The sequence below is a fragment of the Haemaphysalis longicornis genome, unplaced genomic scaffold (assembly GCF_048455015.1).
Source record: "Haemaphysalis longicornis isolate Haplotype H1 unplaced genomic scaffold, Haemaphysalis longicornis Haplotype H1 scaffold_1, whole genome shotgun sequence".
Taxonomy (NCBI): domain Eukaryota; kingdom Metazoa; phylum Arthropoda; class Arachnida; order Ixodida; family Ixodidae; genus Haemaphysalis; species Haemaphysalis longicornis.
In genome coordinates, this window is record NW_027526203.1 from 197,284,718 (window position 1) to 197,301,333 (window position 16,616).

The 16,616-nt window shown below is 49.2% G+C and overlaps 1 protein-coding gene across 3 annotated transcripts in view; it reads right to left on the minus strand.

Moving 5' to 3' along the window:
- Positions 1-16,616, minus strand: part of LOC144140994 (ecotropic viral integration site 5 ortholog-like) — a 295,696-nt gene that overhangs the window by 132,735 nt on the left and 146,345 nt on the right. The window contains exon 1 of one of the 3 annotated variants that reach the window (XM_077672483.1): positions 13,233-13,767. The exons of 1 other annotated variant lie outside the window; for it this stretch is intronic. In XM_077672483.1, the coding sequence (XP_077528609.1) occupies positions 13,233-13,399 (167 nt within the window). In that variant the 5' untranslated portion in view covers positions 13,400-13,767. Of the gene's footprint in view, positions 1-13,232; positions 13,768-16,616 lie in introns of those variants that run through there. One more of the 3 variants, XM_077672496.1, reaches the window with a different exon arrangement.

Below are 16,616 nucleotides of genomic sequence, written 5' to 3' on the forward strand. Positions count from 1 at the left end.
TATGAATATAAGGCGGGGTACGTGACTGAGACAACGAGGAGGAGAGAGAGGAGCTCTTTATTAGAAAACAGAGTGTTTAGCCGGCGTACAAAATCGCCTTCATGCTACTCTGTTAGGGGAGGGGGAAAAGGAAGAAAGGCCCAAGAGAGAGGAGAGGAGGGCAGAAAAGAGATGCAAGCTCAGAGAGGGACCAACGAAATTAAGTAAAAGGGCAAGAGCGAAAGTCTCAGAGTGAAGAGATTTAAAGTTTTTGAATTAAGCCAGTGTCGCTGAGGTACGAAAACAGAAATTTTAGGGCTAGGCGTTGCTCAGAAGAAGACGGCCAGGGCCCTAAAATGGTTTTTAAGGTCACTGCTTGCGTATAACCTATGCGTGCAATGTTCTGTAGCAAAGTTGATCTAGAGTCCTTGTAGGCAGGACAATGGAGTAAAAGATGCTCAATAGTGTCTTCCGATGCACAGTTGTTGCACCTGGGGGTGGTAGATAGTCCAATGCGGAAACGGTAGCTGTTGGTGTAAGCTGCATTAAGTCGGAGCCGATGAAATAATGTTTCTAGATGACGGGGGAGCTGGTGAGGAAGTCTTGACCACAGCTGAGGGTCAAGGGAGTAGAGAAACTTGTGGTGGTGGGTAGGATCTGACCACATTCTGTTTCTCTCTGAAAGGGCGTAACGTGTGGCCATGGTGGAAGCGTCGTGTTTGGTAAAAAATGTTCTTCGTATATTTCGGCGGGTGTGGCCTGCAGAGGCAGCGTCATCAGCTTTTTGGTTTCCCGTTATCCCACAGTGACCAGGCACCCACTGAAAAACAATATTGTGCCCAGCGCCTACTGCAAGGTGATGTAGGTAGAGAATATCTTGAACTGCAAGTTCATATGTGAAGTGCTTGCCGCTCTTAAGGAGGCACTGAAGGGCAGGTTTAGAGTCAGTGAATATGGTCCATTCGTTGGGCTCTTGACGTAGGATGTAGCGGATTGCCTCTTTGAGGGAGTGTAGTTCAGCTGATGTCGAGGACGTTGGTCTGTCTAAACGGTAGGAAAAGAGTTTACCAGTCGACGGGACGAATAGTCCAGAGGAAGAACTTTGCGGCAGCGAAGACCCATCAGTGAAAAGATGAACCCTAGTGGAATGCAACCTGTGCATGTAGTCCAACGCCAGTTGGAGCAGTTCAGCCTGAGGCGTTATCTTCTTAGATGTCATCCCTGGGATGCCTAAACCTATACGAGTAGACGCTAATGTCCAGGGCGGAAACTGAGATGGCATTGCTCGCGGTGGTTGCGTCGTTTTGGGAAGGCACAAAGCTCTAATAGCATCTCCGAACCCAGAACTCTGGGCCGCAGTGATCCTGCTCAGACAGTGGGGTGTAGGTTGAAGTAAATGCCGGTAGTGGACACGGAGCGACTCCTGTAACATGAGTGCGTCCAGAGGCAAGCAACGAGCTTCAGCGATGGTCCCGGCACCCGAAGAACCTCTGGGTAGACCAAGACAAATGCGCAGGCTGTTCCGTCGAGCCGCATCTAGCTTCATTTTGTTAGTAGGCGCTGCATGGTGTAGTAAGGGAAGGCTATAGCGTATGAGGCCATCGACGTAAACTTTGTGAAGCTGTAGCATCGACCCGCAGTTGCTGCCCCAGCGGGAACCGGCAAGGTATCTCAGAACCTGAGACGTCGCAGAGATGCGGGCACACAGTCTTTTTATCTCAGGCGACCAGGAGAGATTACGGTCGATGATTACGCCAAGATACTTGTGGGTCCGGGCGTACGGGAGGGCTCGTCCACTCAGCAGAATTGGGTACTGATCCATGCGCTTCCTTGTAAACGACTGAGACAACGGATTTTTGGAAAACGGATTTGAAGATGCCAATCCGGGTCTTACTACTTATAGCTACGCAGTCACAGGCGGGCCGAAAGATCCTGAGGGAGGGGGCATTCATCACGCTGCACTTTGAAGTAATAGTCACGCGGTGCGCTAGAACTATATCCAGAGAACCTGAAGTTATGTAAGGTGCTTCGATGTGCTCTAAAGTGGCAGCGCAGACAGACGGGGAAAAAGCTAGAGCACTGGATAAAATAACGGCCACCGCTTCCCTCGTGCGTACCAGGCGAAAAAGTTCCCGGAAAGCTGGCCCGCCGCACGTGAATGCCAGTCCTCTCATGAGGCGGACGCATTATGAGCTGCCGGCCACAAAGTTGCGAATCTTCTCGCCTCGGCTCGAGGCACGGCAAAGAGCCAAGAGGCTCCGAGAGTGCTTAACGTGCCATTGACACCCCTCGCTGCAGGGCTCGCTAATGAGATTGGCCCGAATGATGAGCAGTCCCCTCCAACGTCTCGGAACGTCCGGCCCTGTGCGGTGCGTCCCCCTCTGCATGTGGAGATAAAAATAATAAAGGCGCGTCTTTCGTCCCGGGCGGAGGAGCACGCGGTGGCGACAAATGACAATGGGCCATTGCGCGCTGCGAGCAACGTCCTGCGTGCACGCGGCCTTCGCCCGCTGCGACGACAAAGGCTGTAATGGCCAGCCCAGGTGGACTCTGCACTTTCCCTCGAAACCCATGCTCTCCCCCGGCGGAGAGGGGAGATTTTGCTCTTTTTTACGTGGAACTTTCTCGCCGGACGATTACCGTCTTTTCCTTTTCCTTCATCGTACAAGCACCTTGTTGCACAGCGAACCTTTGAGAAAAGGAAGACGTTTCCGCTGGTTCAACGAACGCAACAAAGTTCAAAAAAAAAAAAAAAAGGTTGAGAACGCAAGCAAGCAAAAGTGTAGTGTACGTTCGACATCCGCGTTCGTATTTTTCTAGGTGCTCGTTGGTGGAATCGTTCTCGAAACGCGAGTACACGGCACAACCTGCATGGACTGCGTTGCCGAGTTTTTTTTTTTTATTATTTCTTCTTCGGGCAAGAAAAATGTGCGGCATTTCCTACGAATCAAGCTCGACATGTGTGTGGTGCACTACGAGGCGAGCAGCACTGGAATTGCTCCTGTCGAGCCAAAGAAGAGGGCTGCACGAGTGAGGAGGCAAACCGGAAAGGGAGGCGGTGGGTGAGGAATCATGTCCTGCTCCTGGCTTCATCCTAGTGTCAAACCTCTCTTAGTAGCTCAAGCACGTGGTACAGGTTCCGAGCGCCTTCCGCGAGGACGCGCGTAACGGTTTGGACTCTCTCACCCGCCACTAACATACTGTAAGAGCGTGAAGCACCCACCGTACACTCGCTAGTACACTACGCGCACAGTTGAAAACCAGTCGGTCGCCTGTTACTCTTGCGTAAACACGGCAAAAATAAAAACGCTCAACACCAGCGCATTCGAAATGAACCAGTTAGAGCTCGGTGCGTGTGTCTCATAGTCCAAGTGGAGCTTCGATGTTCTAAGCTTCCTTTGCAACCTTCCACAATGAACAAACTGGGTTACAGAGTGTCGCTGAACGGCGGACGAGGCGCGGGTAGTTCTATTACTGCTACCCTACTTAAACAGGTCTAGCGCGTAAACAAATGCAACAACGTGATGAGGTAGGTGAGGAAAGAGGTATACGAAGTAGAGCGGCAGGTTCATAGGCAACACGGTGGTAAGAGAGAGAGGGGGGACAGGGAGAGCCATGAGTGCACGCAAGGCAGTGTGTTACACAGCCGTAATTTACAGCCTCGATGCGCCATCGGACGCCGCGGGCGGCCAAGTCGCTAACGCGCGGGCAGCGAGAAAAAAAAAAAAAGTGCGGACAAAAGCGACTTGGGAGCCCGTTGGTTGAAGAACAGCGTACACAAACGCGAGCGGACAAACAACTCTGGGCGCCATCGCCGCAAGCCATGCACAGTCCTCTAGAATATACTGGCTAGTGTCTCGAGCGGAGCGCTTCGCTATGGGAGAGCGTGGCGCCGTTTGCAATGTAAGCCCACCGCTGCCGCCAGATGGCGGCACAGAGCCCGTATACATTAGAAGAGGTTTAAAGCAGGGGTGCCCCCTTTCGCCATTGCTGTTCACACTGTACATTAGAGGAATGGAAAGACGATTAGAGGAGAGTGGATTAGGCTTTGACTTGTCGTACCGAAGCAATGGAGAGTTGGTGGAGCAACGGATTCCGGGATTGATGTACGCGGACGATATAGTGTTGCTGGCAGATAATGCGGAAGACCTTCAAAAACTGGCCGACATTTGTGGTGATGAGGCAACGTACCTAGACCTACATTTTAACCCACAGAAATCTGCAGTCATGGTGTTCAACGAGGAAGATCATACAGCACCAATAAGAATTCAACAGGAGGCCATACCATTAGTAAATAAGTACAAATACTTGGGGATCTGGCTTAATGACGGAAAAAGCTACCTGAATGCCCATGAAGAACACCTCAAACTGAAAGGGAGACGAAATGCAGCAGTAATGAAACATAGAGCACTTTGGGGTTACAATAAGTACGAGGTAGTGCGAGGCATCTGGAAAGGGGTAATGGTGCCGGCGCTCACGTTCTCTAATGCCGTATTATGCCTAAAGTCCGATATCCTGTCGGGACTGGAGGTTAACCAAAAGGCAGTCGGCAGATTAGCACTGGGAGCTCACAGTAAGACTACAAATGAGGCGGTACAAGGCGATATGGGTTGGGCTTCATTTGAGGCGAGGGAAGCGCAAAGTAAGATACGTTTTGAGGAGCGGCTTAGACATTTAGATGAGAAGAACTGGGCAGCCAAAGTGCACAGGTACGTGTACCTTAAAAGTGTGGACACCCAATGGCGGAAGAGGACGCGAAAGCTGGCGACTAAATATACCTTGACCGCGGCAAATAAACAAGGGGGGGGCAGTTAAAAAGCAAGCGAAGGAAACAGAGACGCTCATGTGGAAAGAAAGGATGGAAAAGAAGGGATCGCTGGGAATCTACAAAGCAAGCAAAGAAGAGATCCGGAAAGAGAACTTTTATGACAACAATAAAGGTAGTGCGTTGCTCTCTGAGGCGCGGGCTGGCTGCTTGAGAACTCGAACTTACATGAGCAAATATTCGTCCCAGGATGAGACATGTGTTGTATGTGGCAGGGATAAAGAAACAATCGACCACATAGTAATAGGATGCCAAAAGATTCAGCCGGATAGAATTGGGGGAAAAGTCCTACTTCCTGAGGCACTGGGCTTCGCAATAGATGGAAACATTAACTGGTCAGCAGTAGGTATTACTAAGCAGCGGCTAGAGTATTGGTGGAAAAAAAGCAGGGAAGTCGATAAAATAACACCGCAGCCAAGGGTAGCGGCAGGGCAGAAGTAAAAAGAAATCCGAGTTGAGGGACTAAATTTAAATTCAAACTACTAAGATAGGCTAGATGGCGCACGCCATCACCCCGATTCAAAGGGGAGGCCTTTAATCATCATCATCATCATCATCATCATCATCATCATCATCATCATCATCATCGTGCTGCTTCAGCAGACGATGCAGTTTTTTCGCTTCGGAAGGCGGAAAGGTGGCCTTGTGCGTGCGTGATTAAAGAGCTTGTGGACGTATTTTTTCTCCGCCGAGATGCACTGTTTATTGTTCTGCGTGGGTGCTTGGACATGCAAGCCATTCCGTCAGCCCCTCCCAGCAGTTTCGGGTTGATATTGCACGGGTTCTGCGGGCGTGCACGAGTATCCGTGCCACGCCAAATCGCGGGCTGTGTTCTGAGTTGTTGTTTTTCCGTGCCTGTCACTGAAACCGCTTTGTTTAACTGTAAACCAAGTTGACAATGCCAAAGTGATGGTGCAAATCGACAACATGCTAATTGCGCCGCTGTGTAAAAGCGGTATACCGCGCAAACAAGGGGCATGTTTACCAATTCAGCGGATGCTACGCGGCTTTCGGAATAGGAACGAAGCATCAGAAGAAAATACAGAAGGGTGACGGAGGCTGCAGTTGTTTGCGAAAAGTTTGTTCAGAGCAGTTGTACCGAGCAAATGCTTATATATGTTCTACGCACTATAGCGCTGCTTATACGGAGCGTGCCGCCGATGCCGTTGTGCAGCTGTTTATTGATTCCGCTTGTGCCAACTTCAGCTCCAGATTATGGCAAGCGTCAAGAAGCAGCGAAATAAAAGCACGCGCATTTTGTTCCGCTGTGCACTAGCGGCCGGGTACCGTTCCAACAGGGAAAATGTGTCGCTCTTTAAAGCGCCGACTGAACTCGGCGCAATGGCTCAGTGGCTAAGACGTTGCGCTGCTGAGCACAAGGTCGCGGGCTCGATTCCTGGCCGCGGCGGACGCTTTTCGATGGAGGCGAAAAGCAAACACGCCCTGTTGTACGAGATTTCGACGCACGTTAAAGATCCCCAGGTGGTCAAAATTAATCCGGAGTCCTCCACTACGGCGCGCCTCATCGCCTGCGTTGCGTCGGCGCGTTAAACCCTGCAATCAATCAATCAATTAAAGCACCGACTGACCCTTCACGGTTGTCAGAGTGGGATAAGCGGATCAAGAGAGCGGACAGGAAGCTGACGCCAAATGCGGTAGTATATGGGGAAAGCACTTAGACAATAACTGCATTCAGCGTTCGTTCGAGATAACACGGTGAACGGCGTTGTGAACGAAATCCCTCGCGACAAAGTGCGGCTCAAGCCGGATGCTGTCCCTATACAGTATTCGAGGCATACCCGATGCACCTTATCCGAAACTTGTATCGAAAAGACAGATCAGACACCTTTGTAAGAAGGAGCCGGTTGCGAAACGCCGCAGGGTGACCACCGAGACGCTGGACGAGGAGACGACTGAAAACGTGGCCGCACCTGAAGAAAACTACAGAGGCTCGATCTTCCCGAACCCCTAGGAGAAAATCAGGCAGCACCGCAACCACCGAGACTTAGTGAGGGTCGTCATCCTTTCGATTCGTAGATGAAGCTCGCAACAGCTAGCACTAGCTAGCTGACACGTTAACTTACGTGAGATGTGAGATCCAGGCGAACGACTTCTCTCATCTTTTTATTGAGAGAATGGTACTTATCATTTGTACGATGTTCAACTACCGTTGTATGATGGCCTAAACTATGAGATGTTGTTGAATTGTATTTATTATTTATCAACCAGGCACAATGATTACAAAGCTGCACGCCGAGCGCTTACGTTTCAAACCTAGTGACATCGTTTAAATACACTAGCAAGCACAGTGTAACGTAGTCAGATATCAACCGTATGCTCAGGCGACAAGCAAGAGCTTATTTTATGTGGGACGGATATTGCGCATAAATGCCCGTTCGCACTTGCGACGAAAGCGACAGGAATTCCGTCACTTTGTCGCGCGACGATCGTTTTTGTCGAATGGTCGGGACAAATTTTCTTCGCGCGACAGAATTCCCGTCGCTTTCGCTCGCTTTCGTCGCAAGCAGGTATGGAAAGTTCTGCCGCTGCCGTCTGCTACGCAGCGCGGAGGTAACCGCGCGATCTGCTCGGGACAGACGAACGCGCACACTCCCGCACGGCAGCGCCCCAAGCGGCAGCCGGCCGCGTACATCGCTCCCGGCGCCCGCCTGGAGCCCGCCCTCGGCACACTAGCCAGTATATTCTAGGCACTATAGTCCTAGCGTGGTCTAATCTGGGGATCCGCCGCGACGATCGGACAGCCAAATTTTCCAGCGGTAATTGCCAGGCCTCAAGTAGGTTTAGCGCCATTCGTGGTCCGAGAATGCTTCTCTGCTGAGGGTTAAGAGGAAATGTTAAGAAAATCCACAGAAAAAAGTGCAAGTAATGAAATAAGTTTATGCTCAGGCTTTCTTTACTAGACCTCTTTTTTACAGGCATGAAGAAAGTATTTTAAAATTTTGAAACTAAACAATACCATACGAGTTGGAAAATTTGAATCTGAGAGCTTCGCCCTCTTTCAACGATCAAATTTCAAGTCCTACAATAATTTTTCAGACAACAGCGGCCCTTGCGGCAAAGATTCTGTGATGTATTGCATTTTCCCTCCTCCTCCCCTCCCCCCCCTTTCTTTCTCTGCTTCATATTTTATGCAGAGATCACACGGCATAAGACGGCGAACAATCGATGTTCAAAGTGCATTGTCATTTGTGCACGGCTTGCCGGCGTTGCAGTAAATCCGTCTTTGTTTGTTTTGTATGATTAGCAGAACCCAAAGCCGTTACAAGAGGATTCGCAACACACCAGGAACCACGCACTGACAAACAAATGCGCATATCTGCGTCGCTGCTTACAAAGCGACAACGTTAGCGCACGCACCTGACAACTCCATACCTACTGTACACAGACAGCTCGCTTAAAAAATCCCCTGCGATGTGACAGAAGGAACGCCAACTGCAGTTGTTAACAGTATACCAAGAGCGCTTGAGGACCTGGAAAAGGGGAAGTACTGTTCCTCATCCGGGGTCCCAAAGCATAAGCGGGTCTGCCATTCGAACAGAAGGTATTCGCAGTAAAAGTTGGCGCACAACAGACAACACACGATAGAGGTACGGCACCAGTGCTTTGTCTGTCCTGCGCTAGCTTCTAATGCGAATACTATGAACCAACTAGCCCCTTACCAACTACCTACTTTTAACACAAGGCAGTATGCACCCTTACTGACATGGTTTGAACGACTGACACTGACACGCGTGGGTCTGTCGAAGCCTTGTCGTGGTGAATCGGCGTTACGTGACAGATTAACGGGACACTCGTGAAAGTTAGAATCGTTGCTTAATTACCCCATTATGTTCCGGACACGCATACGCAATGTTCGTAGTTCTCCCGGCCGACTTACGCGCATTTTTAAAGCGAGATTGACGCGTTCAAAAGTACCGTGTTCATTGCGCCAAAACCTCCTAGCCATACATGACGACGCATGCGCAAGTCCCCACTGAGATGTCACGCCTGTTTCCCGAGCTTGGCGCGTGCACAAGCAAAATGTTGATATCTACGGTTAAATCGGAGAAAATTAAGCTTTTGAACACCGAGACATCAGCCAAAACGACTTTTCAAACATGTGTGACGTCGCTGTATATACTAGTTCGCAAAGCAGCCACCAAGGGTGCACGGCGCTTCCCCTTCCGAGCACTATAAATAAACGATAGGATTTCCGATGTCGACCAAGAAGTGAATCAAAGGAATACACGAATTATGCTCCAGAATGCCGCTGTAAATAACATTTCCAGAAATTCGCTTCAGTTTCCTGTTTGAGCACCGAGAATAGAAGCAGGACCCACACAGCGTGCGACACTCCACCCGCCAAGACGCCCCTTTTATATCATGTGATATTTACCCCTGCAAAGCGCTGAAGTTGAAGCGCGCACTCAAAGTGTCATTCGGGAAGATCTAGTCACACGGCAAGCGCGAATGGCACTCTCCACAGAACGCACTCTGACCGAGCGAACACGTTTTTTTTTCAGCGGTTGGACGACGAGTGAGTAGCCCCGTCAACAGTGGTCCAAAAATTGCGAAGTATAGAAGACAGAGAGCGTAGATGGCTGTAATTCATTTTAAGCTGTGTAGAGCATCTCGTGTCTATTTCGCTTTACCAAACAGTGAAGTAGCGATGAAAAGCAAGAAAAAAATCTCTCGTCCAACAACCCTGTCAAGTCAGAGTTGGGCGCTGATGTACGGCGGCCATTATCGGTGACCTTACGTTCGCGCCGCTATTTGTCCTCGCTCTGCGCGGTTGTATTCCCGTTTCACCTTTTTTGTTTTATAAATCCAAGCTCCGGCCCTGCTTTTTTTCCTTTGGTGTTCGTGATACTGCGATTCGCTGCGCAGCGAATCAGAAACAGGAAATCACTGCCGTTCATTTAGTTGCCGCCTTCGCAATCATGTTTTTTGTTGACTTCTGCAATGCACCGATTGCTTTGTATGTGTCCTGCGGGTTGCACTTGATTCTTCGAGTACTTATTTGCGTATCCTCGCCCTGTACAGCAAGGTTAGCACGGACTGTTGTAAGAGCCTTATGAATCGAAGATGAGCGCGGAGAACTTGAAATTCATGGAACTCGAAACAGTGTACGACACGAATAGATGACGAAACGCGCGTTCAGGCGTGGGAAAATCGCACTGGGGCGAACACAGCGCTACGTAAAGCGCATAAATCCGGAGCGGGAGAACCCCTAATTTATATGAGGCTACTCCAGCCAGAGTTTGTGTCATTCGTCCCCGATGAAGTGCGCGTCAACTATAATCTGCACAAAACTAGTCGTCACTGTTTCTCGGCGTAAAAGCCCGTGCTTCGTTACATGTCGTTTCCATAACGTAGTTATTCGCTCAGGCGATGTGCTCACACGTCTAAATGCGCGACTGGAGCGCGCATGCGTTCAGTCTAGTCCGGTGCTCCAGCCCGCCACGTATGGCTTGCTTGAAAAGCTTGTGGTTTAGATGTGCTACGTATTCCGTCCCGATTTGCAGTACGTTACTGTCCACCAAAACCTACGTACAGTCAGACAAATGAGATGCGAACACGAGAATATGACCCAGAACACGAAAAATTGAAAAACACTGCTCGTGAAGGTCCAATAATGGCACGCATCGGTGTATTTGGAAAGCGACATTTTCCAACTTTGTTTTTGTAAATAAGCCACGCGCCATTTTACCTTGCATGGAAAGAAATCGCCCTATTTTTGTGTTCTGGTTCATATTTTCGTATTCGCGTTTCATTCGTGCATGACTCCACGTTCGGTTGATACAAACATTGGCCGTTTTTTTTTTCTTCCTCGGTTCAGTACGCAGACAAACTTTTATTCAAACCTTTGGACATATTTACTTGCGTTTTAGAAATGCTCGTACCAGCTATCGGCACTGCCATCGCGGCCAAGTGGCCCTTTATTCTGCAGTGTCGCTTCGCTGCGGCGTCCGAAGTGTCACTTGAGGAGGGCACTTAAACTTGACAGTGGTGTTACTTTTTGTAAAGACCCCCGCGGCGGCGCGCTCGAGAAACCAAAGCGCAAACTTGGGCGTTCGCACAGACTTCCCATGCACGCGACGTAATCATGCAGAAAAGCCTGGCATTTTCGCCGCACCTCCATCGGCAGTGAACAAGCCGCAAAACTGACGCGAGAAGCTCGTTTTCGGGTATGATCGTTATTTACACGCCCGGCCGTCCTTCAAAATAAACCAAGCGTGCGGCGCTTCTGCAGTCGTTTAGGGTTGAGCGCACGGAAGAAAACTCCCACGAGTAAACCGCACGAGGGCTGGCCTCGAAGCGCGCCAACCTCGGCTCACATCTGCGCGTGAACAAAGCACCTTCCTTCATTTCCGAACTGAGGAACAACAACCGGTGCCTCGAGCCGCACTTTCCTCATTAGGCACATGGTCATCAAGTACCTCTTCGTGCTCAACGACAATGCTTTCGGCCTTTCAGGCGCGTTACGTACGCACATTTGAAAAGAAAGAAAAAAGGTACAGAACCTTTTTATCATCATAAGCCTGTTAGTGTGCACTGCAGGACGAATGCCTCTCCCGTTGTTCGTGCAACCGTTCCTTTATTGCGACGCTCCAGTCCAGTACTTGCCTCCTAATTTTCAGATTTCATCCCTCGAGGTGCTCGGCCGAGTTCCTTGCGTACAACTCTTGATGTGCACCACTTCCGCTGTATACGCGCGCAATACCTGTAGATGTCGTAGGCTTGGGTTTTGATCGACAGAGAACGTTTTCCTATTGTTAAAGGACAACAGTAAGATTGACACAGATGTTTTTGCTGTAAAATGATGTGGTCAGGTATTTATACGCAACAGGTATGCGATTATCACGCGATTAACGAGATCTAGTGGCCACATCACTGAACTGGAAGGGCGCTGACCGATTAATATCGCCTATTTTATGAAAATACGGAACCCGGACACGTCTACCGCCCATGTAGTACTTATTGCAGCGTCGCATATCTAAAACATAATGAGTTGAATTCAGTATTTTTGCACGGTGAGCGAGCTTTAATTATCAAACAGTAATACAAACGGAAGTTATGAGCTTGTGCTAATCCGATATTTAACATTAAGATATTGTTTTTATACAACGACTGTCTGGTCTCATAACGATCAGAAAACACTATAGGGACTCGTGTTACTGTTTGTTTACAAACCTGCTGCGTCGAATGTGCATAAAAAACAATGTGCAAGTCATGCTAACAGTGATGACTGCAACGCGCACCCATGCCATACCGCGGATGTGCTCGGCACGGGTTCTTTGCGTACAATTACGTTCTTATTGTACACAATCTCCAATGTCTTGCACGCGCAATATCTGTGATATCGTATGCTTGATTCTTTTTTCCTCTGTCGGTTTCCGTCGGGACGAACGTCGATCACGTGAGCCAGCCGCTCGCTGTCGCAGTGGCCTCGGCTCCGATCAGAAAGTGCTGATATAGTACACTGATAAAGACATTATGAGGCCGCGAACCGTTATGCGCGCTGCCCACTGATCGCACCCACGGTCACCGATCATTTCTCTATTAACAAATGCCCTTTGCGTAACCCAGCAGACTTTCCCTCAGAAACGTCAAAACCAATCTTACACTTCAGACGAGTGATCACGAACCGCTTGCCGACTCCCCTTTGCTAGCTTCCTTGTTTTAAAAAAAGCAGCAAGTAACCATAGTTTTAGTTTATTTGGCTCCCGGATCTGCACCACACTCACCAACCAACCGAGAAAAACGAAGCTTTCATCCCCGCCGCAACTACTTTGATAGCTACATTTTGAGTGCAACTGGGTCACCCAATTACATTCACTTAATGACATTGTGGGCACAATCTGGTTGTCAAATTACATTTCCAGTGTGCTACTTCCTCCTGCCTCGTTATCTTCCCCACAACTTTGCCTCGGCTCGAAACCCACGCGCGCAATACACGCCAAACGCCCCCTCGAACAACACCGCACCTCGTCGCGCTCCGACAAGCTCGGAAACAATTGTCCAGGTCACGATGAGTTCCCCAGAAGGGTCACTCGAGGATTGCATTGAACTGCCAACGTCTTTTGTTTTTGCACACAGTGTGGAGTTATCTTTCCCCGCGATATCTGCCATAGGTCAGGTGAGGGGGTGTGGGCGTTTCCATACCACCGGCTGCCATCTCCTGGTCAAAGACGGCAAGTTATAGTAACTTAAAAGCCACAGCGGCACAGATACTTAGCACGCGTAGAAGGCCACCGTGCCTCTCTGCGTGCTTAGCACTTGCCAACTGCGCGAGCAAAGTTTGTTTGCAAACACGTCTAGCAGCGAAGTCGAACTACTGCATCCGACTAAGAGCTCGGAACAAGCGGCACACAGAGCGAAAAAAATTGGCGGCGGGGGAAGGGTTGTCGCTGCTGTGCGGCCTCACCTGCCATCCGAGTCGCTGAGGCCCATGGCCGACAGCGCGGACGAGAACCACACACGCTTCTTGGTGGTCGCTGCGGAAGGGGCGACGTTATCCGCAACTTTCAGCGCCGATCGCAGGCTGCTGGGTTCCGTCGCTGTCGGCCCGGCGTACGTATCCAGGAATCGCATTCACGTAGTCGCAGGTAGAACAGCGCGGCCAAGGCTTCTTCTGCTCTAGAGTCACCGGCAAAACACCGACAGTGCTCACATCTTGCACTGCACGCGGAGTTGCGACGCGGAACTGGGAGCCAGGACGAAGCGGCCGATCGCCGACGGTGCAAGGCAGCAGATGACGCGAAAGCTTAGCGCCACGAATCAAAGACGTTCCGCCGCATAGCGGCGCCTAACCTGCCGAAACGAACGCGCCGCCCAAGCAAGCAGTGCCGCCGAAAGGTGCGCCCAGCGATGTGCCTCGGCCAGCGGCCCGCGAAGTTTTCCCGCTCGAGAGTTTGTCGGCGCCGCCAGCGGAGCGGAAGCAAGGGAAAATGATAAAAGCGGCACGACCCAGTTCGAGGTCACGTGGCGCCCAGCCCTCTCCACTCGCAACCGATTGTTCCGGCCTCTAGCGGCCAACGGGAGAAGTGCGAGGGGTGAAAGGGGGGCGAGGGGGCACCACAGCCATTGTTCTTCTATTGACCCCCCAGTACACCTTTCTGTTCTTCCGTTCCTCTCTCTTTTTTCGCCACACTGATTTAGCTTCCAGGTATCATTAAAACAAAGGAACAATACTGCTCCCGTTTCTTTTTTGACAAATGAAATACGTAATATGCAATAATGTAGAAAAAATAGTTTTTTCGTTTTTGTTGTTCGAACGAGCAGACGTAGAGTATGAAACGGGAAAACACCAAAACTATGCTTCTTCCACCCACCTCAACCCAACCCAAAATCTTTGGCAGTGAAGAAATGCGAGTTTCTCACAGAAATATTCGGAACAAATCTGTGAATCTTGCTGCAGCAATGTTACGCACGATGAATTTTAGGGCGTAGGAAAACAAGCATATCGGGCCAGAAGACGCGGCACCCTGATTGGTCAATTTAAGCTAAGCTGATCGGTCAGTTTACAAACGGATGTGACGTATAGAGTTATGCTGGAATTTTTTTGCTTACTACCTTTTTTTTTTTCGAAATGGCGCGGACGTCGATCGCAACTGCTTCCAGCGGTGAAAATAGTTCTTGCTGCTCTGTATGCGTGTTCTCGGGTCGAAAAAACATGCTTCAACACGAGAGGAACATGCACCGGGTAACTTGGACGCCGAGGTTGTAGTGCTACAGTTTTTCGGCGGCGCTGGAGGTAAGGAAACGGACAAGTTCGCAAGACGCTTTGTATAGTGCTGGGGTCATTGCTTATTATCGTGCGAAGTGTCCATGGGTAGAGCTGAATGCATTGAACTGTAAATATGAGCTGATGTATATTCGTTCTTTCATCGAGTAAACGTTATTAATGTGTGAAAGTAACGACTGTCTTGTTTCATGTCTTGCTCCGTTTCAGATTTATATTAGGCCTACCCTGTTAGCGTGGTACTCTTCGCTAGTGACAGCTGCGCGTTGATGCAACGCAATGTGATACATGTTTCACTCTGGATGCCTTGCCTTCCGAAAACTTTTTTTTTTTTTTTTCACAACGTCAAGACGAGTACCTACCCAGTTGGAAGCCAACCTGTGACGTTTGTTATGACCGTACTAGCGTGGGAAATATTGTCACGGTGTCTCAATTCGATCTTGTAATGTATCCCCAGCCTGAAAAGGCGCAATGAAGCCTAATTTTCATCTGTTCAGATGAGAAGCAGCACAGAATTCGCGCAGTTACGGCCGCATGTAAATATTAATTCCTAATGCTGCTACTGCCGTTGACTCACTAGAAAGTTTAACTGTTCTTGTGTTTTGGCTCTAATGTTAATAGCAGACACGCATGCGGAAGCGTTATAAGCAACACACATACTGCCTTTTTATGACATGCAGTTATTGGCTGTCATTAGGCAGCATGATGTCGTGTTCATAGTGCCCCAGTTACCTGTAATAAAAATTACCATTGTGCTTGGGCCCGGTCTAATGCGTCTGTATACCTTTTCTTTTGCCGTCGCAGATATATACAAGGAAGACCAGTGCTTCTGCTAAGTGAAACAGAAAGCTTAGTGAAACCTCAAGCATTGCCGGCGGTAGGTGACCAGCATATAGCTGCCACAGGTCAAAAGTGGCTGAACCCCGCCAGGTGATGCAAAGAAGCACTTTTGATAAGTGGGAACCTGTAAGACTGAAGTGGCTGAACCCCGCCAGGTGATGCAAAGAAGCACTTTTGATAAGTGGGAACCTGTAAGACTGACAAGACCTTTCTTTCTCTGGCCTTCATAACCTTTACTGAGGGCATTATTTACACCTCCAGGGCTTCTATTTAAGCATCGCATCAAAAGCACCATTATGGGCTCAATAGAGGTTAGACTCCTGCTGAAAGAGCAGGGAATTGCAAAGAAGCTTGAGAAAGGTGTGCCTATCAGCACCATTATGAACAGGATCAGTGTAAGCTTATGAGAAAAGACTACATAACTACAGAATACAGAGCACAGCCTGTCGCACAGCATTAGGCACGACTTCAACCATTTCTCTCCAGAACGGTACCACCCTAATGGTGCAACTAGTGTGCACATATGGGTGAAAACCATGAAGATGAAAGATAAGCCAGTTGTATGAGCAGCAGGGAAAGCAATAGAAAAACAAGTTTCAACGAGGAAAATTTTGCTTTGAAGAAAATGTAAAGGAAATGGGTCTGGTATTGTGTGCGTTGACTCTACGCATCAAACTAGTGAGAACAATTTTCAGCTAATTTCTTGCTTTACAAAATTCGCCTGTAATTCAGTGCAGGGTTGTGAATCAATTTAGACCACCTAGGAATACTTACCTTGCATGAAAATCTGGATGTACGGGCATTTTGGGGGGTTTTTGGCCTTCAATAGAAAGACTGCCACTGCTGATGGGATATCATGTTTTTTTTATTGTAAAGAATCCCTTATATTTACTTTACAAATTGTTTTGCTTCCACAGGCAAATGCATGCGGGCTTGGCTGCGAGTTCATGCGCTGTTTACACGACTGTTTCTTCCCTGCAGTTGCATGCTAGGTGTCTCCCATTATCAGTGCTACACTCTTCTTAGTGCAAGTCGACATGCATTATTTACGTTGTCTGAAGAGACTGGCCAATAAAGGACGCATGCTTGCATGAGAAATTCATGCCTTACAGTAGGCAAGCGAGTTTTCTAGAAACTCCTGTGGTGTGGTCCCAACCTGACATTTAGGTTTCCCTAATGTTGGACCGAGTCGTAGAGGCTAATGCACTCAGGAGACTGAGAGAATGT